A 27,476-nucleotide genomic window follows, 5' to 3' on the forward strand; every position below is an offset into this window, starting at 1 on the left:
GGTTCTGACTCAGTTAAAAAAAAATGCTGCCCCAAGCGTTGGGATCCTCATTGGAAATCTCAGCGCTCGCTCTGAAGCGCCTTAAACCGCCCCCCCTCACAGCAGCACAGTCATCTCCCCCACTTCGGAGAGAGGAAGGGGCTCTTCGGGAAGAAGCACACCCAGTCGCAAAAGATGTGTCTTTACCACGTGAGTCTCCAGTATCCAGCCCATTTCCCATAAAGAGCTTAATCCTCACCCCCCCCCCCTTACCCCCCTCTGTCTGTCGACCCACTGCCGAACTGGTTGATATCATCAACAGTCAACTTTTGTTCCATGCACTTCACTTTTCCGTTCTCTTTGGGAATAATATGTTCACCCACCTTTTCTATACAATGGCCAGAGAATCCTATTGGAGGGTTACAGATATAGCGGGATTTGGCCAGGAATCTCAACTGACACTGATTTACATTAAATATTTCAGCGTTTCTGTTTGTAAATAAGAAGTCAGATAACGCTTTTCTATTTTAAATAATGTATTTTCTCTGCGTTGCTGTCCTTCGTTTTAAACATTGACCCCAGTGCCTTCAGGCCAAGGGTTTACAACAACAACTTGCATTTATCTAGTGCTTTTAGTGCATTGAAACGTCCACCTGGTGCTTTACAGGAAGGTTAATGGGGGCTTGCCCTTTCACTGGATTGCCACCTTGCTGTGCTGGACAGGTTGAGGGGGTCCATTGATCCCAAGGCAATGTCTTCTGGAGTTCTCAACACCTGGCAGAGCCACCTATGACCATAAGGCCAGACATAGCTCAATCCAAGTCCTCAAGGATGATCCAGTGGGAAGATAGTTGAGTGATACCAAGGCTGCAAAAGAGGATGGGAGGCTGCAAGATCAGAGAGATCCCCAATCAGCAAGGTTTCCTTGACACTGGGTTTATCTTCCGCCAAGGGCCACGTGTCTACTGATGTTAAGAAATATCCCATACAAGGCACAGAGGAATTCTACCTTTAGAAAACACCTCCCAAATGTGTGGTTGGAGATCTGGCTCCAGGACAAAAATCCATAGAACCAAGCAACCCGGAATTTCCATTAGTGAGTGATTGCCAACACGTGGGGTTGGTTAACTCAAGTGGCTGAATGGATGGTTTGCAATACAGAGTGATGTGTCAGCAGCATAGGTTCAATTCCCACATTGGCTGAGGTTACCACCAAAGTCCTGCCTTCTCAACCTCTCCCCTTGCCTGAGATATGGAGACCCCCAGGTTAGCCTCGTCTCCAGTCCTCCCTCTCTCTAATCCCAAGGGGGTTACGCTGACTTTATGAGCCAACAATGTTTGACATGGAACCAGGTCAGGGCAAATGATGAAAAATTTGATCAAAGGGCTTGAAACAGTGTCTTTCAGAGCGAGATTCCCAAAAATTGAAGGAATTCTGAAACTGAGGGCTATACAGATAAAGACATGGCTGCCAATGGTGAAGCAATTAAAATGCTGCATGTGCGACAGGCCAGAATAAGACGCACGCAGAGTATTTAAGATGGCAATAGGACTGGAGGAAATGACAGAGACGGGGGAGGAGAGTGTAAAAGGGGTTTAGAAACAGGATGAGAATTTTAAAATGGAGGTGCTGTTGAATTAAGAGCCAAAGTAGGTCAGTGAGCACACAGATAAAGGGTAAATATGACCTGGTACTGTTTTGTGGACAGGCGATAGAGATTTAAATGAGCTCAAATTTACGGAAGATGGAAATCTGGAGGCCAGTTGTTTAACAGACTGAGATCTATATATTGAAATAGGCACCAAGAGATCTACAAGGATTTTATTATAAATCTACTGTTTAGCACAAAAACAGTTATCACCTTGCTCTTCAAAACACTTTCCCCATCTAGACATCAACGTCCAATGAGGAGGATCCCATCTCTTTCCTGTTTAGTTTTTTAAAAATCCAATCACCAGCTTTCGATTTTGGTAAAACACCATCAAGCACCTATGCTACCAACTAAAATAAAAAGTTACAAGCACTGCCCTCCAGGGGCAGGAAATAAAACATTATTTTTAATTTTTGAAGACCCATCATCAGCTCTTTCTTTCTAAATCACCAACTCTTATATTTTCCAATTAACCTGTTCAGAGAGGTTGTTGCACTTCTCTGGAATAAGTGGGACCTGAACCCAGGTTCTCCTGGTACAGAGGTAGGGACATCACCAGTATGCTGCAAGAACCAAAATCAACCTTTTTATTATTCTTCATTATTGTTAGCATACACAACTGAAAGGCTTTATTCCATCATCACCTTACACCATCACTACTAAATCACTCAAGTTTTCCAATTAATCAAATTATGTGTAATGACCAGCAAGAGAAAATCACGAACTCTTAAATACAAAGACCAATGAGCATTATCTGTTCCCTATTAACTCTGGAGCAATAACATTTCTGTCTGGGTGTCCTTGGAGAAGGAGTACGTGGTGTCCATTAGTGCTCTCAATGTCTTTAGAGAGAAGAGGGCACAGCAGAGGATACAATGCTTTATCTCCTCCTCCAACTCCATTTTGATTTAATCCCTTGCTGCTCTCCCTCCATCTTTGATAGTTTGCATTGGCCATAATGGCCTTTGCTTGTAAATAATCAATTGGATGCCTGAGAGTTTTTGCTGTTGGTGGTTACTAGTTTGAAACAAAAAGCAAGAAAGAAAGTTACAGTGATTTTGTTGGTGATAAAGCACTCAGCTTTCTGTGATAACACTTCTGAAAAAACTAAAGAGGCCTGCATTCCTAACACTGACACCATCATGCGAGCAATGGAATGGTCAGTCTAGAGTATACAGGTGACGTCTTAGCAGCAGATCAGTTAGAATGCCACTCCTTATGTTGACAGACTGCCTGTCTGCTATTGGAATGTGCATTGGTGGCCAATATTGAACCCCTTAGATTAGATTAGATTCCCTACAGTGTGGAAACAGGCCCTTCGGCCCAACAAGTCCACAACTGTTGAATAATTTGGCAATAGTCACTGTCCAGTGACCCAGAAAGGAATTGTCACTTATTGAGGCTAGTTTCAATAGAGAATTTTTATTAAATGGTCTTTAGATTCTGTCAGTGTAGACAAGCAGGAGGCTGGAAGAACACAGCAAGCCAAGCAGCATCAGGAGGTCAACGTTTTGTGTGTAACCCTTCTTCAGGATTCTGTCAGACTTGGCTTAGTATGTATCAGTCTTCCCTCTGGATTCAATGATTGAGAATTCAATCCCCGGTCCATAGATCTGAGTAGCAATTCCAGATTGATATTCCAATGGTATATAAAGAAGACAATAGCACTATTCATTATACAATTCATACACTTCAGAAGGTGCTTAATTGGCTGTAATGTGCTTAAGATGTTTAAAGGCTTAAACTATGCTGTAAAACACGCTGGGGTGGCACAGTGGGTCAGTGGTTGGCACTGCTGGCTCACAATACCAGGGCCCAGGTTTGATTCCATCCTCGTTCTCCCAATATCTACATGAATTTCCTTTGGGTGCTCTGGCTTCCTCCCATAGTCCAAAGATGTGCAGATTAGGTGGATTGGCCAAGTTAAATTGCTTATAATCCAGGGATGTGCAGGCTTGGTGGATTAGCCATGGGAAATGCAGGATATGGGAAAAGGTAGGAGGCTGGAGCAGGGTCTGGGTAGGATGTTCTTTAGACGGTTGGTGTAGACTGGATGGGCTGAATGGCCTGCTTTCACACTATGGAGGATTCTATGACCCTACAAAAATGTAAGTCATTAATTCAGTGATGATATTCCTGCCTCTGAGTATGTAGTTGCATGACTGAAACCTCATTCCAAACCATCTGGCCAAGTGCAGATTGAAGCTCCAGCATTGAATACAAAAATCCAGTAGGAATACTTGTAGCTGGATGGTGTCAGAGGGCCCCAATTCATTATATTGCTGGGAGATTGTAAAACCCTTCCCCCTCTCAACTTCTGCATAGCATTGACTGTGTTATCATTGGGTATAAACGTGGTAACAACCACAAAAGGAATGCTTGTCATTATGTGCCACGATGATTAATCAAGTTTGATGTCTTCGTACTTTGCGCATGAAGAATAGTGTAACAATATAAAAATAATATAATGCAGTGGACAAAATTCTGCAGCCCTAGCTGATGCTTGTTGAAGGTTAAATATCTATTACCTCACTCGGTCTGGCTCCTTGCCTTGGCTCTGCACTGCTGACACATTCCTCGCTGCATTCTCTCTCTGACCCTGCCTCACCCTCTTCCCCAGCATACAACTTGCATTCAGGGGTGAGGGAAGAACAAGCCAGACTGGATTGTTTTACACCCAAAACGGTAGAATGTGAATTAGTTCAGCAGAAAGTTCTGCAAAGTTCTTGAATGTCAAAAGAATCAAAGAAAACCTTGTATTTGTGTTAATATTGATAAATATTGAATATTCGTTTGAGATGTGCATTTGTACTTTGTATCCATTGGTGAATATATCCAGCATCTATTTTAAAGAAACAATGATGTGTTATTACAAGGGCCAACATGTATCTTAAAGTACTTAAGAAACATTAATCACTCATCAGGCTTGAGTACAGACAGAGAAATCTTATCCACATTAACAGATTGTAAACATGACCCTAGTAATCTGGTTAATTTAGGAGTCAATATCTCGCTGCTAATTGAATGTCTTGTTCTGAGTTACTCTCTACTTCCTATTTTCTAATCAGTTTATCCAGCCTGGCGTTCTAATTCGGATGTTTTGTTTTGTTGTCAATAACTTTCTGAACAGCAACAAGTCAGTGTTCCACCATCTTTGTTCCGGAAGAATTTAAGGCTGTTTGGTAGCAAGGAGCTTTCCCTTCTAAACTCAGCATACTGTTTCTCACAAAATAATTTTTATGTCGTCATTCAAGGGATGTGTGCATTGCTGGTAGCTTCAGCATTTACTGCCCGTCCCTAATTGCCTTTAGACTGTCGTATGGAGTTGCCTTCTTGAACTACTGCATAGGGAGTAAGCCTCAAATACTGCTGTTAGGAAGGGAGTTTCAGGATTTTTAACCTGGCAACAGTGAAGGAACAGTGATATAATTTCTAGTCCGGATGGTGTGTGTCCTGGAGGGAAACTTGCAGGCAATGATATTCCTGTATATCTGCCGCATTTGGCTTTCCAAATAGAGAGCTTGTGGCTTTGGAAGGTGATGTCATAGGAGTCTTGTGAATTGCCACAAAGTATCTTGTAAGAAGTGTACACTGTTAATGAACAGGAGCTCCTCCAAACAGTTCCAAAAACTCTCTCTGAGGGTAAGCTAATGTTAATGGGCTAGAGTTACTGGGGTCAGACCTCACAGCCTCGTTCAAGACAGGGATTCTTAGTGAAGTATCTCAGGAGAAACATCCATAGCTGAGAGGGAGTGACCTTTTTCTTTTAGTTCTATTTTGGTTTGGGCAGTTTTGTGAAATTTTTAGATAGCAGTCCATCTAAAAACAGGACAACATAGCAAAATTAGGTCACCTTAGAGTAAGGAGTTAGTAATAGTCCCAAGCCAGGCGTGTTGGGATTAAACCCTAAAGTGGATACTTTAAGCTAAGTATGTTTAAGCACAGGGGTATAATTAAGGTGTTAGGAAAATATTTTTTTTCTGTTGTGAGACAGTACTAGTGCTTTTGAACACTGTGCAAAGGATGTTTTATTTTAGAATTTGTAAAGGGGTGTTTTAGGATTAATAGCATTATACTTTTACAGTGTGTTTACAAAAATCTTTGAATTTGTTTTATAGGTAAACAGCATGGTTTATTCTATTTTAACTTAATTTCTTTTAGTTAATAAATTTTTGTTTTATTGTTAAAATCTACAACACTGCATGCTTGTGTTGCAGGAAAAGACCATATTGTTAAAACCAAAACAAAACAAATATAATGTAACAAGCCACGTTTTAGGCTGAGATCTGCCTTCCTGATGAAGGGCCTTTGCCCGAAACGTCGATTTCACTGCTCCTTGGATGCTGCCTGAACTGCTGTGCTCTTCCAGCACCACTAATCCAGAATGAGATCTGCCTGGTCCAGCAATAACATCAGCTGGGATCAAAATACTTTTGAAGTCGACCCAGTTTTATAATGTAGGGAGCTCAGCAGCCAACCTATGCACAGCCAAGAACTTACAAACAACAAAGTAATGAAAAGCATCCCACACATTTAAGTGATAACATTTGAGGGATGAATATTGGTCAAGGCACTGGGATGAGCTCCCCTGCTCGCTATTAGAAATAATGTCATGTGACCTCATGACCACCTGAAAGAGCAGATAGGGTCTCAGTCTATTGTCTCTGCTGAAAGGTAAAACCTCACAACAGTGTAGCACTCCCTTTCTATTGCACTACAGTAGCAGTCTGGGAATGGGCTCATGTCTCTGGCACATGACTTTGGCACAAGTTTCCACCTCCAAAGGCAAATACCACTGAGTAAAGAGTTGACTCTTTAATACAGGAAGAATGATCATGCAAATTAGTGTTAGCCTCCATTGAATTTTACATAGGTATGAGACTAACCCTTTCACAATGTGCCAGAGCATTGAAAAGGAATAGTCTGTCAATAATACGAAACATATGGTCTGGTCATTATCAGCACTCTGTTTATGGGAGTTGTATGCAGACTGGCTATCCTTTCTCTAGTTTCTCAACATTAATTCTAATTGGTTATGAAGCTCTTGGGGACACTTAGAGATCATGAAAGCTGCTATTTAAATGCAAGTCTTCCCTTTAAGCTCAGACACTGAATGAAGGTGACTTTATAACTGAACCCTATCCTTTTTCAGATGCACACTTTATAATATGACATCAGGTGATGGAAATGGAATCACAAGGAATTTCCCTCTCCCTTCCTTACCCCCAACTGTAATACATTCCACAATCCCTTACCTCTCCACTACTGTCTGTCTAGCCTGACTGAGATCAGCTCACGAAAATAGACCCATTAGGACACAACCTGCCTCAGTTTTTTAAAATAAACATTTTTGCTACTTTGAATTTGGAAATGTAGGCTACTACAACAATTGCCAGCTGACCCCTTCTGGTGAAATCTGCCCTCTAATCAAACAGAAGGCAAATCTTATACCAGCCACGGTTCACTGAAATAAATAAAACTACAGTTCCCTTGATAGTTAAGTGGAGGAATCATATTTTAAACGTCATTGCCAAAGCACATTGGTCCAGGACAGGTAAGCAGAAAAGTTCTTAATGTGCAAATCTAACTTTGGTGACGATACCAAACAGAATACTTCACTATTCCATCTTAACTCCAACAATACTTCATATGCACATCCTTAATACATTTACATCTGACTATGTTTAATTCTTAAACAAAACCAATTTATGTTTGTTCAGGATGCTTAAAATAAATGAATGGATATATTTAATGTGTAGAATGTAAAAGGCATTCCATTTATGCAAGAGAATATTATTGACCTGGTTTCCACATACATTAATAAGTTTAAAATTAGCTGTGGAATCTTACCATCAAAGGCCCATTGGCACGCTGTCTAAGAGCAGATTGTGAAACACACTTGGGGTACAATCTTCAAACATTTATCAACATATTTGCAAACATATCAGTTAGTTATACCTCTTGTATTCTAGGTGTAATTTGCAAGATAGAAAGTTGGAAAAATTTGATATGATACCATGAAATAAAATACTGAGTTAAGTCAATTTCACATTCACTTATAACATTCATCCAACTCTGAATCACTTCCTGACTTATCCAGTCTAATACTTGGCCTCAAATCTGAAAATCTCCAGCTTCATTACTCAACAGGATGGACTGCCTTATTTTATTACTTGTTCTATCCCTTTTTCCTCATAGTTGCGGACATTAGGGAGGAAAGGGAAGTTGGAGGTGAGGGTAGTAGATTGTTAACCACTCTGACTTTCCCAGCAGTAAAGGTTTGATTTAACGCAATTAAATTATTATTAACGCAATTTTTCCTGCCACCTTACAAACAATAACCTTCCCACACAAAGCGGAGTGTAAATTAACCTTAGTAAGACCCACATCAAACATTAAAATGGTGTCCTAAAGCCATTTTGTCTTTGATTAATGCCCTAAATACTTCCACACATTGATGCTAGGCTAATTGCCAGGATTATGCCTCTCCTCAGGTTAATCAAAGGTGAATATTCCATCCAGACTCTAGGATCTCTATACTTAGGGAGGGTTGGAAGATTATGGTCAGGGTGTACACTACCTCCACCCTGATTTCCCTCAACAGTTGAGGTATTTCCTTGTGTAGACTGGTTCACGTGGAAAAATAAATGTCTGCAAATAAAGGCCAGCAGAGATATTTTAAAGGCAAAACATTCTTGATCTATGTTATTGAGTTCTTGATGAATTAGAAACAGGAACTTGAATTATAGCATTTTGATTTAATAAAACATCTTGACGGACTTCACAGGAACCCTATGAAGCAAAATTCAACACCGAATTACACAAGGTAATATTAGGGGGAAATGATCAGAAACCTAGTTAAAGGTGTGTTAAAAAGTGTCTGTAAGGAGGAAACAGACGTGAATAGGTCTAAAGATGGGATTCCAGAGCATAGATCCTAAATGGCCAGAGGCCAAACCCATTGATGGTGGAGCAATTCAAATCAGGTCTGTTAAAGAGGCCAGACTTGGATGAGCACAGATATCTTGCAGATTTGGGGACCAGACAATGCCCACTAAAATGGAGATGGGTGAGGCCATGGATCATATTCAAAACAAGGATGAGAATTTTAAAGTTGAAGAGTTGCTTGATCAGGAGCCCTATTGATCAGTGAACATAGGGGTGGTGAGTGAATAGGTATTGGTGCTAGTAAGGACAAAGGGCAACAGAGTTGTGGAGAGTAAAACGTGGGACAGCAGCAGGAGCGCTTTGAAGTAGTCAGGTCAATGGCTGACAAAGATATGGATAAGAGTTTCAACATCATCTAGCCTGAGGCGAGGCCAAGTCAGACAATGCTATGAAGATGGAAAAAGGCAGTCTTAGTGTTATCATACTTCAACTATGCAGTCATTAGAAGGTTACTGAGATAAGACCAGGGCTGGGAGCAATCTGATTCAGCCCCAAACCAAGATGGAGTCATTGATATGGAGCAATTATAAGGAAGGGGGATCGAGGAAATTTTTAAAAATGAACCAATTTGTTTTGGATGCTTGAAAGGATAAAATTATTCCCAATCCAGTTTCTGTTATAATTCCATGTCACATCATTCCTGTATGAGGCATGCTTTGGGACAGCCTCTTTGTAATGAGGACCAAAGGCAATGACTTCAACCTTAGTAGTGTTCAGCTGGATGAAATTGCAGCTCCCTCTATATTGAATAATGGTGAGAGTTAATGACAGACAGTAGTGAGGTGATTACTGTGAACACTGGGCTAAATCTTACTCATGCATTTCAAGGGTATTTCCAGCTCCCATGTTACACCAGATGAAACATTTCAACGAAAACTAATTCGTAATTTATTGAATCTAACAACACAGAAGGAGGCCATTCAGCCCAAAATGGCTTTGTTGACTTTTCAAAAAAGTTATCAGCCTAGGCTCTCTGGCTCACTACATCCCCTCAAAACCCTGTACGTTTTCCTAATGTAAGCACACTGTAGCTTCTCCAATCCAGAAATCCATTGTTTGGAAACACCAGTTGTCCAGAAATGTTTCGAGCAAACCAAGCAGTTACTGGCATTACTTTTAATACCATGATTTGGGAGCTGAAGAATGGAAGAAAACATATCAGGATAAACAAAACAATTTTTATTTTTGGTTTGTAATATTTTATCTTCATACTATGCTTCTGGTAAATATTTATATCTCCAGTGTTTTCCAAATCACACACACGTGGTTAGGCCTCTGATGTCATTCAATGATCCAAAAAACTCCAAAGCATCCCTCTTACAGGCAGGAATTATGATGGAAAATGGGTGGGAATGATTTTATCCTTGCAAGCATCCAAACCAAACTGGTTCATTATTTTAAGCTTCCTCGGTCTCCCTTCCATTGTATTTGTATGCTACATGATATTGCGGTTTCTATTTCGATTTCTTGCCCCAGTGTAAAGGTGTAATTTTGTCTGTACAGTGTGGAAACAGGCCCTCTGGCCCAAAATGTCTACACCGACCGTCCAAAGAGTATCTCACCCAAACCCAATCCCCTATCCTATATTTACCCCTGACTAATGCACCTAACCTGTTACCCATCTCTGAACACTATGGGCAATTTAACATGGCCAATTCACCTAACTGTATATCTTTTGGATTGTGGGAGGAAACCGGAGCACACGGAGGAAACCCAGGCAGACATGGGAGAATGTGCAAGCTCCACACAGACAGTCACCCAAGGCTGGAATCAAACTTGGGTCCCTGGAGCTGTGACACCGCAGTGCTAACCACTGAGCCACCGTGCCACCCTGTTGTCACATCTTCAAAAATAATACATCTGTTGGGAAGCACTAGCCATGAGATTATGAAAGATTTTTGGTGTATAAATGAAAGAGGCTTTTCTTCTCCTTTCCAGTGAGGTGAGTTTGTTTACTGGAGGCCGTTGTGAGGTGGTGCAGTGGGGCCTTGTGTGTAGGTCAGGCCCCTTGCTGACTGGAGGGGAGGCCTTGAGGTTTGAAGCCCCGTGTGGTCTGGAGATTTGGCCCAATGTGGTCTGGAGGCCTGGCCCAGTGTGATCTGGAGGCCTGGCCCAGTGTGATCTGGAGGCCTGGCCCAGTGTGATCTAGAGGCTAGGCCCAGTGTGGTCTGGAGGGTTGGCCCAGTGTGGTCTGGAGGGTTGGCCCAGTGTGATCTGGAGGCCTGGCCCAGTGTGATCTGGAGGCCTGGCCCGGTGTGATCTGGAGGCTAGGCCTGGTGTGATCTGGAGGGTTGGCCCAGTGTGATCTGGAGATTTGACCCAGTGTGGTCTGGAGGCTTGGCCCAGTGTGATCTGGAGATTTGGCTCAGTGTGGTCTGGGGGCTAGGCCCAGTGTGATCTGGAGAGTTGGCCCAATGTGATCTGGAGGCTAGGCCCAGTGCAGTCTGGAGATTTGACCCAGTGTGGTCTGGAGATTTGACCCAGTGTGGTCTGGAGGCCTGGCCCAGTGTGATCTGGAGGCTTGGCCCAGTGTGATCTGCAGGCTAGGCCCAGTGGGATCTGGAGGGTTGGCCCTGTGTGATCTGGAGGCTTGACCCAGTGTGGTCTGGAGGCTAGGCCCAGTGTGATCTGGAGGGTTGGCCCATTGTGACCTGGAGGCTAGGCCCAGTGCGGTCTGGAGGCTAGGCGCTGGCATGGACTGGGGTGGATGGACATAAATTGTGTACTTTTAAAAGAAAAATCCTTTTTACTCTTATACTAGACTTTTATTTTTCATCAAATACTTAGTATCTGTTTCAGTAAGATGGAACCGTAATGTGGCAGCAACTTGTAAACTTTTCATTGTATTCATTTGAGTATGTGACAATAAAGCTCATTCAATTCCATCCAAATACTTGCCCAGGTTGATTTCCCTTGTCCTCTGTTGTGTGGCGTCCTGTTTGAGTTTTCTTTATCAGAGCGTTTCGGTTGGAGTTTACCAGACCTCTGGAGACAGAATGGGAACTGAAAAGGCTGGCACAATGTTGCAGGTATGTGATGGGTCATGCCTATTGATATGCTGCCTTCCCAGTGGCAGGACCTGTCAGACACGGCTCAGCTACTCCCAGCACCATAAGTGGCCAATTAAGAATATGTTGCTGTTCCTGTGGCATTTTACCAGAGATTGGAAGGTGGAGAGTGCCCTTTGTTGGATGGGGAGACCACCAAGCTCTCTGTGACCCACTGAGGGTTCCCATAACAGCGATGACTATCAGCTCTCAGTGATCACCCATACTTAGAGGGTATGTTCTTATAGATGCTGTGTCTCCCAGAACACACATACTTGTTTGTGAATGAGTCTGACCATCTATGCGTCTTCACCCTTCAAGTATAATCTCATCAGTACCCTTCAATATTAATTGCTGGTTGAGAAAATACAAATTCTCTTAATTTTACTATAATGTTAACTTTGGTAATATGAACACTAGGTTCTTACTGAAAACAAGAACTGGATGATTTATTTACAGAGCAACTTCGTATGTTATAAACTTTATCAATGCCATTGGTATAGCCTGGGCTTAAGTTGTTTCATTAATGGGCTTCCCCAATGAATTATACAGTTCAACAGTAGCTATTCAAGATGGAGCTAATACCTCTTTGAAAGAATATCGGGTGGCACAGTGTCTCACTCATTAGCACTACTGCCTCACAGCACCAGGGTTCAATTCCGGCCTCGGGGCAACTGTTTGTGTGCAGTTTGCACATTCTCCCCATGTCTGTGTGAGTTTCCTCCAGGTGCTTCGATTTCCTCCCACAGTCCAAAACATGCAGGTTAGGTGGATTGGCCATGGGAAATTGCCTATAGTGTCCAGGGATGTGTTGGTGAGATGGATTAGCCATGGGAAATATTGGGTTACAGGGATGGGGGAGGTGGGGGGGGTGGGGTGGGTCTGGGTGGGATGCTCTTTGGAGGGTCAGTATCGACTCGATGGGCCTGCTTCCATACAGTAGGGATTCTATGAATCTATGAACATCACTTGGTGACTAGGATGTCATTAGATAACTACCTTAAAGATACATGCTTACTTGATCACAGCCCCAGTGATGCTGCACAGCTGCTGGTCCTCTGTTTAGCCAGCGTCTGTTGAGAGGAACAGGGCCATCTAGAAGATGCACTGCAGAAGTTCACCAAGGCTCCTTCGGCAGCTGTTTCCAAACCACTCCCATCCAGAAGGACAAAAGCAGCAGATACATGGGAAGCCCACACCGCCTGCATTTTCCCCTCCAAGCCATTCACCATCTTGACCTGGTGACCTCACAGCGACACTACCTGGTGACCACCACAGGGTGTGGCCCGGGGTTCACTGTTCGGTCTGACCCTGCAGTGGGACATCTAATGCCCCATCAAATGCAGCCATTTGTGTTCCACCACAGCATACTTTGTGATTCTATATAAAATAGACAGGTTTTGATATTCAAATGCACAGTTAGTTACTACATTCATGCAGGAGTTTAATCAAAAGAGTGCAAAAACAAGAGCTGGAATAAGACATTTAGCCTTTCGAGCCTATTCTGTAATTTAATAAGCTAATTTTCTATCCTAATCCCACACTGCTGCATGATCACAATATCCTTACATTTGTTCAAGATCCAAAAAAATACATGAATCTTCACGAATGAGCGTCCATGGCACTCTCAGACAGAGAATTCCAAAGACTAACAATTTTTGAGTGTAGAAATGTCTCCTTAATTTTGGCCAAAGCAGCCAGCCAGTTATTCATGAAATCCCTGCAGTCTGGAAGCAAACCATTCAGCCCATCAAGTTCACACCAATCCACCATAGAGTATGCCACCCAGACCCACCTGTCTACCCTATCCCTGTAATCCTACATCTCCCATGACTAGACCACCTAGCCTGCACATCCCTGGACATTTTGGGGGAGAATGTGCAAATTCCACACAGACATTCACCTGAGGGTGGAATCAAACCTGGGTCCCTGGTGCTGTGAGGTAGCAGTGCTAACCACTGAGCTACCATATCACCCCATTTCTAAGATAATGACTCTATTCCTTCAGCCAAGGGAAACTTCTTTCAGCATCAGTTCTACTAATCTCCTTGCTGAAAAATGTGTTGCTGGAAAAGCGCAGCAGGTCAGGCAGCATCCAAGGAACAGGAGAATCAACGTTTCGGGCATAAGCCCTTCTTCAGGAATGAGGCTGTTGTACTAATCTCCTTCACAACATTACATGATTCAATGAGATCAACTCTCATTCTCCTTAACTCCGGAGAATATGAGCCTAGTCTACTGAATCTCTCCTTGAAGTCACAGACAAAACCAGAGTTGAAAAATGTGGTGCTGGAAAAACACAGCAGGCCAGACAGCATCCGAGGAGCAGGAGAATCGATGTTTCGGGCATAAGCCCTTCTTCAGGAATGAGGCTGGTGTGCCAAGCAGACTAAGATAAAAGGTAGGGGGGAGGGAATGCAGGGGAGGGGCGTTGGGAATGCGATAGGTGGGAGGAGGTGAGGGTGAGGGTGATAGGCCGGGGAGGTGGGGGCGGAGGGGTCAGGAAGAAGATTGCAGGTCAAGAGGGCGGTGCTGAATCTGAAGGTTGGGACTGAGATAAGATGGGGGGAGGGGAAATGAGGAAGCTGGAGAAATCTACATTCATCTCGTGTAGTTGGAAGGTTCCTAGGCAGAAGATGAGGCCCACTCCTCCAGGCATCGTGTGGCCAGGGTCTGGCGACGGAGGAGGCCAAGGGCCTGCATGTCCTTGGCGGAGTGGGAGGGGGAGTTAAAGTGTTCAGCCACGGGGCGGTTGAGCCAAGCAAGATTGGCAGCCCCTCAGACTGAGGAAGGCATACTGTTATATTATACAGAAACAGACCCTTTGGCCCAACTCGTCTATGCTGGCCAGGTTTCCCACATTAAACTAGTCCCATTTGCCTGCATTTGGTCCATATCCCTCTAAACCTTTCCTATCCATGTATCCAAATATCTTTTCAATGTTAATGTCTTTTAAATGTTGTAATTGTACCCATCTCTACCACTTCCTCTGGTAGCTTGTTCCATATACATGGCACTCTGTATGGGAAAGTTGCCTCCTAGGTCCCTGTTAAATCTTTTCCCTCTCATGTGTGCTATGGAGTTCCACAGAAGGTGGGGAGAGAGAAAGAGAAAATGGAAAAGGGGGAGAGAAAGAGAGAGAGGCTGTAAGGAACAGGAGTGAGTAAAGGATAAGGGAATTTGAAGAAGTAAAAGACTAAAGGAGAAACAATATTAAGAGGAAAGAAAAAATATCCAGCACCCACACTTCACATCATCTGTGAGTCTGTTGGGCCGTGGTCGATAAGTGATTGCCTGCCTTCTTCATGTATCTTACTACTCTTGAATTTTCAGACTTGGTCAGCTGACTGGATCAGATTCATGGGCATTACATTATGGACTCTTCAAATAGGGACTTCATAAACAACACATCAGTTGGCTGTAATGAGACTATATGACCAGTAGGTGGAGACCATGCACTACCTGAAAGAGATTTGATTTGTACTCAGCCCAGGTTGAATGAAAAATGGGAGCTGGGAATTAACAGGATTGAGAACATGGGGAGAGGAAGATTGGGCTTCAGTGTTGCTGCTGCTAATTATTCTGAGGAGAATGAACATTGCTTCACTGGAGCAAATTTCTAATCAAACTTAGAGCAATGGAAGATGTTTATTTGTTCAAGCCATTCTGAGAGAGCCTCATAATCTCCCAGGTCAGCATTGATTTTTTTTCCTTAAAAATTGTTCTTCATTTATTGGAGATGGGTGTCACTGGCTGGGCCAACATTTACTGCCCAGCCCTAGGTTACCCTTGAGAAGGTGGTGTTGAACTACCTTGAACGATTGCACTCCATTTTGGGTAGGTACTCCCACAATGCCTTCGGGCAGGGAGTTCCAGGATTATGGCCCAGCGATACTGACAGAATGAATTTCCAAGCCAGGATGGTGAGTGGCTTGGAGGGGAGTGTTCCCATGTATCTACTGCCCTTGACCTTCCAGATGGAAGTGGTTTGGAAGGTACTGTGTAAGAAGCCTTGGTGAATTTCTGCAGTGCATCCTGTAAATGGTGCACACCGCTGCCACTGAGTGTTGGTGGTGGAGAGACTGAATGTTTGTGGATATGGTTCCAATCAGCAGGCTGCTTTGTCCTAGATGGGATCAGGCTTCTCGAGTGTTGTTGTAGTTGCGTGCCTTGTAGATGGCAGGCAGGCTTTTGGGAGCCAGGAGGTGAGTTACTCTCTGCAAGATTCCTAGCCTTTGACCTGCTCTTGTAGTTACAGTAGTTATATGACTATTCCAATTCAGTTCTTGGGCAATGGTAACTCCCAAGATGTTGATCATACAGGATTCAATGATGGTAATGCCATTGAGTGCCAAGGGATGGTGGTTAGATTGTCTCGTTTTGGAGATGGCTATTGCCTGGCATCTGTGTGGTGTGAATGTGACTTGCCACTTGTCAGCCCAAGCCTGGCTATTGTCCAGATCTTGTTGCATTTTAACATGGACTGCTTCAATATCTGAGGAGTCACGAATGGTGCTGAACTTCATGCATACATCAGCGAACACCCCCACTTCTGATTTTATGATGGTGGGAAGGTCGTTGATAAAGCAGTTGATGGGTGGCACTGTGGTCAGCACTGCTGCCTCACAGATTAGGGGACCTGGGTTCGATTCCAGCTTTGGGTAACTATGTGGATGGGTTTCCACTCGGTGCTCTGGTTCTCTCCAGTCCAAAGATTAGATTACATTACATTACAGTGTGGAAACAGGCCATTCGGCCCAACAAGTCCACACCGACCTGCTGAAGCGCAACCGACCCATACTCCTACATTTACCCCTTACCTAACACGACGGGCAATTTTGCATGGCCAAGTCACCTGACCTGCACATCTTTGGACTGTGGGAGGAAACCGGAGCACCCGGAGGAAACCCACGCAGACACGGGGAGAATGTGCAAACTCCACACAGTCAGTCGCCTGAGGCGGGAATTGAACCCGGGTCTCTGGTGCTGTGAGGCAGCAGTGCTAACCACTGTGCCACCATGCTGCCCACATGTGCAGGTCCAGGTGGATTAGCCATGCTAAATTGCTCATAGTGTATAAGGATGTGCAGGTGAAGTGGATTAGTCATGGGAAATGTGGGGTTATGGGGGAGTGGATGCATCTGGGTAGGATGTTCTTCAGAAGGTTGATGCAGACACGATCGGCTAAATAGCTTTTTTCTGCACAGTGGGGATTCCATGATTCTAAGATATTTGGGCTCAGGACACTGTGCTGAGGAACTTCTGCAGAGATGACCTGGAACTGAGATTGCCAATCTCCAACAACCACATCTATCTTCATTTGTGCCAGGGAAAACTCCAACAAGTGGAGAGTTTGCCCCATTTCCTGTTGATTCCAGTTTTGCCACAAATGCAACGTTGTTGTCAAGGGCTGTCACTCACCCCACCCCACTGGAATTCAGCTCTTTTGTCTGTGTTTGAACCAAGGCTGTAATGAGTCAGGAGCTGTGTGGCCCTGGTGGAATCCAAATGGGGCATCACTGAGCAGGTTATTGCTGAGCATCTACTGCTTATTAGCACTGTTGATGACACCTTCCATCACTTTACTGATGGGCCAGCTTTTTGTGGATTTGTCTTGTTTTTTGTGCACAGGACAAACATGGACAATGTTCTATATTGTCAGGTAGATGCCGGTGTTGTAACCGCAATGGACAAGTTTAGCTAGGTCTGTGGAATGTTCTGGAGCACAAGTCTTCAGCACTACTAATCTTTGTCCTATCCAGTACCTTGAATCATTTCCTAATATCACGTGGTGTAAACCAAACTGGCTGAAGACTGATATCTGTGGTACTGGAAACTACGGGACGAGGCCAAGGTGAACCATCCCCTTCGGCATTTCTGGCTGAAGATTGCTGCGAAATTATCTGAATGAGCATTTGGAGAGTGACGGAGGGCTGTCACTTTTGGGTAACACCACATCAAGACTAATATTATTCGCAAGTCATAGCAATAGTCACTGTCCTTGTTTGTTAATCACCACGTTGTCCATATAAAACAATCTCTGAAGTAAGAAGGAAATAGAAGGCAGTAACAGTCTCTCCCGACTCAGGTCAAAATTTTGTTATCTTTTGTTTTTAAGGAAGTTGACAGCTTTTGCAATCAGCATGATAGATATAAAGATAACTTTTAAGTTAAAGGAGATCGTGTTGGAAGTATATAGCTCACCCTTCAATACCTGAATCATGTGGACTCTGCTGACATTACTCAGTCCTTTTTTAAACACAACTCTCACATTCATGGCTGAATTAGTTTCCATAAACAGACTACATCACTAATAAGTTAAACGTTACATCAGGATTCTCTCCTGCATTAGTTAGAATAGCACCAAGTACAATCATTACATTCAAATTCAAATAGATTATTTATTGCTCAATATGTGAGCTACCTACCTCCTGCGGTTTAGTTGATAGGAAAGTACACTGTAGACAGATGTAAGCTAAGTGGGGAAGATCACACTATTACTAATAATAGCTCCCAGCCATGCAGAGATTGAAACTAACTAACTAACAAATTAAAACTAAGAAACTGTAATTTAATTTAGTAACAGATTCCACAAAATGAACATTAACGTTTTATACATCTTTAAGAACAGACATATTATAGTCTATCTACCAATCAGTCATGTAGTCAGATGATTGATTGATTACAATGGACTAACAGGGAATGTATGAGAAAGGATGAGATCATGAGGTATTAACCATGAGAAAAGCAATATTAGTGTCATGTAGATATACTAAAGAGGATTACGTAACTTATAAAATAACTTAATAGGTTGAAATCTTAGATCCTAACTAAAAATACCAGAATGTGTTGACATGTTATCATGATAGTAAGACATTATAAAGACAATAAAAGGTTCACTGTGTAACAACCTCAGGGAACTTGAATTTCTAGTATCAACCATTATATGCACTTACAATTCTTTTTGAGGAGTCTGCCTTCGAGTATCTCTCTGCAGGGCTAACCTGATGGTCACTGTATGTTATGGATCACATAACATGAGTAAGGGCATTAAAGTAAAGTCTCATTATTCCCTATATCAAGGTTGTTTGAAGAGGTCTGAATATACTCTTTAAAGTAAAATTACAATATATATTCAGGCTATTGAGGACAGAAATATAATAAGCATCATTCTCAGAATAGAAAACTATAATAAATGATCTCCTTGAATAAGGGTGAACAAATAATTGAGGAGAATCTAGAATCAGACTTAAATCCACTATCACAAAAGACGATAGTTAATTGGTTTAATGGGCTGCAAGTAAGTTTCTTCTAAAGTGTGAGGAGGTGGAAAATTGTTAGATTGTATGAAAGAATCATTGCAGTCAGACAGAGGAAGGGTGTTTAGAAACAGCCCAGTCAGGCAATGATTGAGACATGCAAAAGGAAGCAAGAGGACACATGCTAGAAACAACTCCATAATGGAAAAGAGCAACATGGGAGGTGAATGGGACAAACATAGAAAAATGGGCTAAAACTCAAAAGATACTAATATCATTGACAGACAAATTACTACAGAGTCCTGGAGCATCGGAGGCTGAGGGGTGACCTTATAGAGGTTGATAAAATCATGAGGGCATGGATAGGATAAATAGACAAGGTCTTTTTTTTCCCTGGGGTCAGCAGTCCAGAACTAGAGGGCCAATGTTCAGGGTAATAGGGGAAAGACATAAAAGGGATGTATAGGGAAACTTTTTCACACAGAGGGTGGTGCGTGTATGGAGTGAGCTGCCAGACGAAGTAGTAGAGGCTGGTACAATTGCAACATTTAAAAGGCATCTGAACGGGTGAATAGGAAGGGTTTACAGGGATATGGGCCAAGTGCTGGCTGGTGGGACTAGATTGGGTTGGTTTATCTGGTCGGCATGGACAGGTTGGACCGAAGGGTCTACTTCCATGCTGTACATCTCTATGACTCTATAAAGTTTGCACTATGTTTGTAGTAAGCCAAGGAAGAAGAGAAACTAGACAAGTGATAATGGGGACTATGAGTGGGTGAAAGTGGGTTAGCTGTGTTGGGAGCAACCCCTGTCAGGGCAGAACCTGAGGGTGTGGGTAGGTAGTAGACATGGAAAGAGGCATTCAAGCTCGGAAATGATTGAACTCGATATTGAGTCCTGAAGGCTGTAGGTAACCTAAGAAGAAGGTGAGGTACAGTTCTTCCAGCTTGTGTTGAGTCTTGCTGGGCCACTGCAGTAGGCCTGTGACAGAAATGTTAGTATGGGAACACAGTGGTGTGTTGAAGTACAGGCAGCTGGAAGCTCAGGATCATTTTACAGGCAGATCATAGGGGTTTCACAGAGCAGCCACCCAGTCTGAACTTTATCTTCCTGGTGTAGAGGAGACCACATTGTGAGTAGCGAATACAACAGACATTGAGTAAAGTGCAGGTAAATTGCTGTTTCACCTGGGAGGTGTGTCTGGAGCAGTGGATAGTGAGAAGGGAGTAGAAAAATATACAAGTGTTACACCTTCTGCGATTGCCCTGGAGGTATTGGGAGTGGAGGTGGAATGGAATACAAGGTACTGGGAGGAATGGATCCTGCGAAATGCTGACAAGGGAGGGGAATTTGTGCCTAGTGGTGCCATCCTGATAGAGGTGCTGGATATAATGGCTCATGATCCTTTAAATGTAGAGGGTGGAAAGTGAGGACCAGGCAGGGGGGACTGTTGGGGTGGTGCACACTATCATTGGCATGGAGCGGAAGAGAAGAGGTGCAGGCAGAAGTGTGGGACATGAGTTAGACATGGCTGAGTATCCCATTAACTACAATGGTGGGTTAAAGAAAAAGGTGGACATTACTGAGAGCCCAGTGCAGATGGTGGCATCATCAGAACAAATGCAATAGAAACAGAATGGAATGGAGTCTTTACAGAAATCAGGGTCAAGGCAACTGTGTGAGTCTGTGTATTTGTAATTGAATATTTTAATTTTTTTTATCGTCCCCAATTCAAACAAGTTTCAGACTAGATCTACTCTCAAGATGTTTCAGACTACAATTCAAAACAGTATCATGGGGTGATGCTAGGACTGTGCATATAAGGATGGAACTCGATGAAAGAGACCTGTGGTAGAATAGAGATCCTCAATGGCCTTTAGCTATTCAGCGATGCTCAGATCCAGAGATTCATGTGAGTAAGATGTCAAATGGGTCTTTGTATCTCTTCTATATTGGGTTTGAAGGTGATGAACATTGCTAGGAGCAGATTTTAAGCATGGTTCACTAGTTCCCCACTTTCCAACCAGCAAGTTTGAGAAGAATGGAAAGAATTGAGAGATTTTTTTGCCTCAATATGTAGTTGCTATGAATTGCCCTAGTGAAGCTCTGATGGAAGGGCTCACCTTCTTCTCATGCTGAATAAACAGTTGTTTCCATTGAGACTTGGCATTTTTACCATTCTGTTTTGATAAGGGACAAAAAAGTGAAAAAGTGTGTGTAATTTTGAGCAATACTCCGGTTTTGTATTAAGAAGCAAAATCAATGAAGCATTGGATTAAATTGAAAATAACAGTACAATAGATGTATTTAAAATAAAGCAGAGAATTGTGGACGCTGGAAATCTGAAACAAAAGCGAAATAGAAATTGCTGGAGAAATTCGCCAGGTCTGGCAGCAGCAGTGGAGAGGAAGCACTATGGACGTTTCGAGTCCAGTGACTTTTCCTTCAGAAAATGTATCTGCAATTGTACGTCCCGAAGAGTAATTGTCACTATAGGTATACAGGTCTGAAAAGGTTATGCAAGTTTATATCTCCGGTGCCACCACTAAATTAACCTCTGATCAACTTTAACAAGAGCAGTTCAATTAGCATCGTTTTGAGGCGAGCACTGAATCAATTTTTGAATCAGTTTCTGTGCAGATTTGTTAATGCAGACTTCGTAACGCTAAACTCTAAGGATCATAAAATGGGTTTGTTCATTGGAGAGTAATGATAAGCAAAACATGAGAAACGTTCCTCATTTGCTTATAACCGCGCGTGGAAACATTTGTAGCAGTTACTGTTCGCTCGGCTGAATCCTGCACAACGGAAACATTCAGCAAGAATTTAAAACAGCATTGAAATCCCAGTCTAAGAGATTGTTGTTTAAAATGCTTCCAACCTCAAGATCATCAACAATTTAGCAACCTGTACACACAGATTTGCACTTTGTTGAACCGTGAATTCCGATGTTCCAACTATTGCGTTGTCAAATTTCTGCAGAATCTGGTTGCGTGGATATCATGACAGCGGCAAATACCAAAATATTTGTAAACTCAAGAGGTAGTGAAGGTACAAGTTGTTACAGAACCATTAACACCCGTTCAACGTAAAGTCGGAGCTGCTTATTTTTTCGTTGCTTTCAAACGGGCAGATTTTGAAAATCTTAAACATCTCTTTTGTACAACATTGATGCTAGAATTTTTACCATAAGCGCCTCCTGACAACAGGCAATGAGTTATTGTGTCCATTTATCAGTAAAATCAAGGCAAAGTGTTCTAAAATATTACGAAAAAGTTGATTCAAGTGTCTTTGTAAATGGGGAGTTCACTGAGGATTGAAGTTCGCGAGTTTGGATTTAATGGAAATCGTTTTCTTCCTCATCTGGATGATTGCGATGTGTAAAGACTGGGCGATATCTAAAGATAGTCCCCAATTCTGTCTTTTGCACGGGGCGAGGTTTGTAAACGAGTGACCCGTCGTGCAGGAGAAGTGTATTGAGTTTGAACTGCAATTTCCGTGGGAGGCAACGCCTTTTATATAACAGCATTCCTAACTTATCCATCAGCCGAGGGTTTTTTTTTAAAACACCCATATATGAGTCATACTGAAGATGATTTTCGTGAAGTCCACGGGAACAAATCTCACGGCGTTAAAAACAGAGTTCGCCAATTATTAAACCATAGAGCAGGGAGACGGCCAACAGAACACAACAGGGTGAGCCACTTTAATTCTCTGCATCGGGAGCAGGACGCGAAAATCTTAAATATAGCTGGTCAAAACTTACCAGAATTGGGCAGAACTATTGCCAGAACGGGTTAACTCATTGGCGTAAGGCGATTTTTGGATGGGCCTTTTCTGCCCTAAAGTGCGGTGAAAACAGGTCCAATAGTAACTTGCAAGACAATATGGGATAAACGCTTGAAAGGGAAACATTGGCAAGGATCTGGGGAATTAGCAGGAGAGTGGCTTTGGTTGGCTAGCTCTCTCAAAGAGCCGGCAAGTGTATGATGGACCGAACGGCCTCCCTCGCGGCTGTCTCATTCTCTGTTCATAAGCCAGCCCTGATGGGCATAGATCGATCAGCTGGGATTGGTGTCAAAGGTGGGGCGGGAGCGGAATTAGTGGGAACCACAAGACAGCGTTGTCAGTAAATGGGTTTGCAGTGTCTTCGGCTTTTAAAGTATTTAAAACGCTGAGCAAGGTCCCATCCGATTTGTCAGCTCGGACAAACTATCTGGAATCTACCTTTCGCTCAGTAAGTGGCGTTTTACCATCTCGTCCGAAAACAAAAGACTTTGAAATTGAAAAAGATTTAAAACAAAATTAACTCGCTGCCCTACTGAGTACGCTTCTTTAAACAAAAATAAACTCGAAAAAATGTAAATAAGATACGTATTAGAAGGTGGGATAGTTCATCGGTGAGTTTTTTGGAAGGGGTCATTTAGTAGCCCTGTCTCTCGTAGTGCGCAGGGTTTGACTGTCTTAGAGGCTCCATCCCCGAGTGTTAGAGTTCCCTTTCAGCACCTCACCGAGTGGACAGCGCTCTCACTGCTGGAGAAGTTCCCCTCCAGAACTGAGTTGTCCGGGCGATGTTCGATTTTGCTGGGTACCCATCATTGCGCTTCACTCAGTGTTAAAATTCTGTGTTAAAATTCACGCCTGCCCGAATCGTAGATCCGTTCGGTTTCGACTGGGAAGATTTGAATTTCATCTCAACTTAGAATCGAATGGCTTGTGGACCGCGATGAACGAGGTGGTGTGTGGCATGAGTTAGTTAGTTGAAGTAGTTGTGTGTGGGACATCCATCTCTGTCAGTCCCACCATTGTAAATTGTGTTTAATTCACAGTGGCAATCTTAGTGTGCTCTCTCTGCAGGCTCGTGACATGACTAGGCTTCTGCTGTTCGTGGTTGTTATAGTAAATTGCCACAATGCACACTTGGGGAAACCGATCTCTAGTGAGAAATTCGGATCTGTGGGTAAGTGTTACAATCTGCTTATACATCGGGTTTGGGAAATTGTACAACTGCGCCTGAAGTAAGGATAGGGGCAGACAAAGGGATAAGGCTGTAATGTGTTCTACTATTGCAACTACGTGATTTGTATAGCTGCAACGTGATTTGTATAGCAGCGTTAAATATTCATATAGGTCAGAGAATGGAATATTTGCATGAAATTCTGATACTGGGCGAGGTTAATGTTACAGTAAATCCCCGGGCTTGCTGTTCTATTCAACATAGCTGCAGTGTCTGCTCTACTGCAAACCTTACTGATAATGTTGGTATTAGAACAATGTCTAGTGGTTTCTGTATCACTGAGGGGAACATGTATCAGCCAGCTTCATATTTAATCACTTGTGTTAATGATAAAATGAGACGGCAAAGTTACACCCAAACTTCCAGAATCCAGTTGCGAGGCATAATGTGAAATTAAAAGCGTAGCCTTCAGGAATGAGTCCATTCTCATACAATTATAGTCAAAGAGTCATACAGCACGGAAACAGACCCTTCGGTCCAACCAATCCACGCCGACCGTAATCTCAAACTAAACTAATCCCACCCGTCTGCACTTGGCCCATAATCATGAACTTATCCAAATGTCTTTTAAATGTTGTATCAGCACCCGCCTTCACCACTTAGTCCATAAGTTCATTCTACACATGAACCACTCTCTGAGTTGCAAAGTTGCACCTTGCGTCTTGTAAAATCTTTCTCTCATCTTAAAAATATGCTGCTTAGTCTTGAAATCCCATACCCTCGGGAAAAGACCCCTGCCATTCACCTTATCTATACCCCTCATGATTTTATAGACCTCTGTAAGGTAACCCCTCAACCTCGTACGCTCCAATGAAAGACGTCCCAGCCAGTCCAGGCTCTCCTTATATCTCTATTCCTGGCAATGTCCTGGTAAATCTTTTCTGAACCCATTCCAGCTTAATATAACCTTCCTATGACAAGAAATGGAGACAATACTCCAGAAGGGGCTTCACCAATGTCCTGTATAACCTCAACACGACGTCCCAACTCAACGGTCTGTGCAATGAAGCCCCCGCTACCAGAATCTAGGGAACACTGGGTCAATTGACCAGGCGCCATAGATTTTGGTTGAGTCAGGGTTATTGAGATATACAGAACAATTGAGATACAGATTAGGATTAGTCTGACTAAATGGTAGACTAGACCTAGAGAGGCTGAATGACCTCTACCTGTGATCAGCTTCCACTTAAAAAGTAATCATTAAAAACAAAGACCCTCGGATGCTGGAAATCTGAAACAAACACAGAATGCTCGTCAAACTGACAGCAGCTTGTGGAGAGAGAAACAGTTCAGGTCCAGAATGATTCTTCCTCAAAAAGTAAAAGTTGATGTCTTGAATCCTTTTTTTCCCTATAGAAGCACGAACCAAGAAAACAAATCACCTCCGTTTATTAAAAGGAAATTGGATTCCGAATGTTAAAACATGTGATTGTCCTGGAAATCTGCCTCTGCCGTGGGGGCTGTCCTAATATGAATTAGGGTCACTCAAGCCGAAACGTTAACTGTCATTTCTCTCCGCAGATGCTCAGCAATTTCTGTGTTTGTTGCTACTGGTGCTGATTTTAGTCCACAGCTATCCAAGTAACAATCCAGTTTCACTTAGTTACCTGTCACCTAGTAATAAACAGAACTAACTGTGCTGCTATACTGACGTATCTTCTTAACTCCTGGTCTCAGATTCGATGTTCCCGGCCCGCCAGCCTCAATTTTCCCGGAACTCGCCTGCCTTGGCTCGGAATTTAAACTCCCAGAACTCACCCGAGCAGTCCAGCCTCTGCTACTTCCTGCAGGAGAGTGACCTGGAGAGTCAGATCTCCTGCAAACTCCGGTTCACCAGGAGCAAGTTTAACTTCAATCCTTTCGGACTCCGGTTCGGGAAGAGAGGTGAGGCCGGCTCGGTGAACTGGAAGGCCCTGACTGTCAATGGCAACAAGCTGCCTTATCTTTGGAGACATTAAGTCCCGACATGAGGGTATTCCCTGAGCGAGTGCCGAGCGCTTTTGTATTAGAGGCTTTGTAGAGTGTTCAATGTCTTCTTGTGTGGTGTGAGACTGCGACACCCGCGGAGCGCACCCGTTAGTAATGCAATGTTAATCTGTTTTGTTCCCGTGGTAAATCCAGCACAATTGCATCGGGTTTTTTTTTGTATAAATATGTAAAACAATTAATGCTGTCCACATACACAATAAAGGCCGTCGATTTGGATGAATTTGCACCTACAATCGCCGCGCGTTTTGAATGAACCCAGGGAGTGAGAAAATATTGATTTCACTTGGTCTTATAGTGGACCTGTCTCATCACTGTTAAACGCAAGTTTTTAAGCTTCTATCAGTGAGGCACCAAGTTCACTTTGCAATCTGGTGTGGTCACGAATATGAATAACACATTGCGAAGACTTGTTGCTGTATGTGTTCCCTTAATAGCTCAACATTATGTTCATTATTCGCGGGACAATAAAGTTTCAATCCAAAACTAATGACTGGCCTTGGAGCAGAGCATCCTAGCTGCTAAGAAATAGAATAAACTTTCTTTGGTTCATTGATTCATCGCCAGTTGTATATCACCATTTGGAAATATTGTTGGACAATTCATATTATGGAATATTATGAAGAACAGAACATTTCCGATAAGCAATTGCTGGAGAAACTCTGCAAGTCTGAAACCAAAGTGTCTGATGTAGCGAGCCTAAGCAACTCTGCTTAGGTTCTGCCAGACTTGCTGAGTTTTTCCAGAAATTCCTTGTTTTTGTTCCAGATTTCCATCATTCTTTGTTTTATAGTATTTCCAGTGTTCAACCATAATCCACATTGAGAATCTTTTACACCAACCAAGGTACATGCCTTTACATGGGCACTTGGCATATCCAATTGCCTCAAAAATGTTTCATAGTCTGAGTTTGATGAGTGTTGACCTCTGTTCAAATAATTCTGAAAGTGCCCACAACATCAGTCAGCTGAAGTTGGAGATATAAATGAATTCATGATAACAAGCACTTGGCAAGCAAAGACTGGGTCATTTGAATTTATTTTCATACTGAAAATCATAACTGCACACCAAGATTCTTCATTGGAACAATTAAGTCATAGAAAATATAGCATACAAAAATGTTTCTTTCAAAGATCTAATGGTTTATGCATTGAATAGGCTTAAATAGAAATGCCAGTTTCCCTTCAATTTCTTTATATTTTGATTGGAATAAAGTCACAAAGTTATTAAGCAACAAGGATATATATAGTAATGATCTACAGTTGTTAGTACTGCTACCTCACAGCGTTAAGTACTTGGGTTCAATCCCACTCTTGGGTGACTGTTTGTGTGGAGTTTGCACATTCTCCCTGTGTCTGTGTGGGTTTCCTCCTAGAATCCAAAGATGTGCAGGTTAGATGGATTAGCCATGGGAAATACAAGGGTGTGAATCTGGGTGGAATGCTCTTCAGAGGGTCAGTGTGCACTAGATGGACTGAGTGGCCTGCTTCTGCACTGTAGGGATTCTATGACTCATAGCAAAATATAGGTCTTTTTTTAACTGTGGTTCAAAACTAGGGGATGTAGTTTAATAATATAGTAACTTTAA

General features: G+C 42.8%; 1 protein-coding gene across 4 annotated transcripts; it reads left to right on the top strand.

Annotated features, from left to right (window-relative positions):
- Positions 1 to 55: 55 nt before the first annotated feature.
- Positions 56 to 26,444, top strand: kiss2 (kisspeptin 2). 4 transcript variants are annotated; one of them, XM_072562258.1, is made up of 3 exons: positions 56 to 189; positions 23,743 to 23,845; positions 25,580 to 26,444. In XM_072562258.1, exons 1-3 carry the CDS (start codon positions 175 to 177, stop codon positions 25,858 to 25,860), a joined length of 399 nt encoding a protein of 132 aa, XP_072418359.1. In that variant the 5' UTR covers positions 56 to 174; the 3' UTR covers positions 25,861 to 26,444. The 4 variants fall into 4 exon arrangements, with proteins under 4 accessions (XP_072418359.1, XP_072418358.1, XP_072418361.1 ...); XM_072562257.1 differs by lacking the exon at positions 56 to 189 and adding an exon at positions 22,346 to 22,581; XM_072562260.1 differs by lacking the exon at positions 56 to 189 and adding an exon at positions 23,483 to 23,620.
- Positions 26,445 to 27,476: the final 1,032 nt, after the last annotated feature.

Source organism: Chiloscyllium punctatum, chromosome 44 (assembly GCF_047496795.1).
Source record: "Chiloscyllium punctatum isolate Juve2018m chromosome 44, sChiPun1.3, whole genome shotgun sequence".
Classification (NCBI taxonomy): domain Eukaryota; kingdom Metazoa; phylum Chordata; class Chondrichthyes; order Orectolobiformes; family Hemiscylliidae; genus Chiloscyllium; species Chiloscyllium punctatum.

Coding starts and splice junctions, on each gene's coding strand:
- kiss2 (XM_072562257.1), top strand. CDS start 22,462: ATGAGTCATACTGAAGATGATTTTCGTGAAGTCCACGGGAACAAATCT. Junction 22,582..23,742: donor GGCCAACAGAACACAACAGG/GTGAGCCACTTT, acceptor CTCTCTCTGCAG/GCTCGTGACATGACTAGGCT. Junction 23,846..25,579: donor TGAGAAATTCGGATCTGTGG/GTAAGTGTTACA, acceptor TCCTGGTCTCAG/ATTCGATGTTCCCGGCCCGC.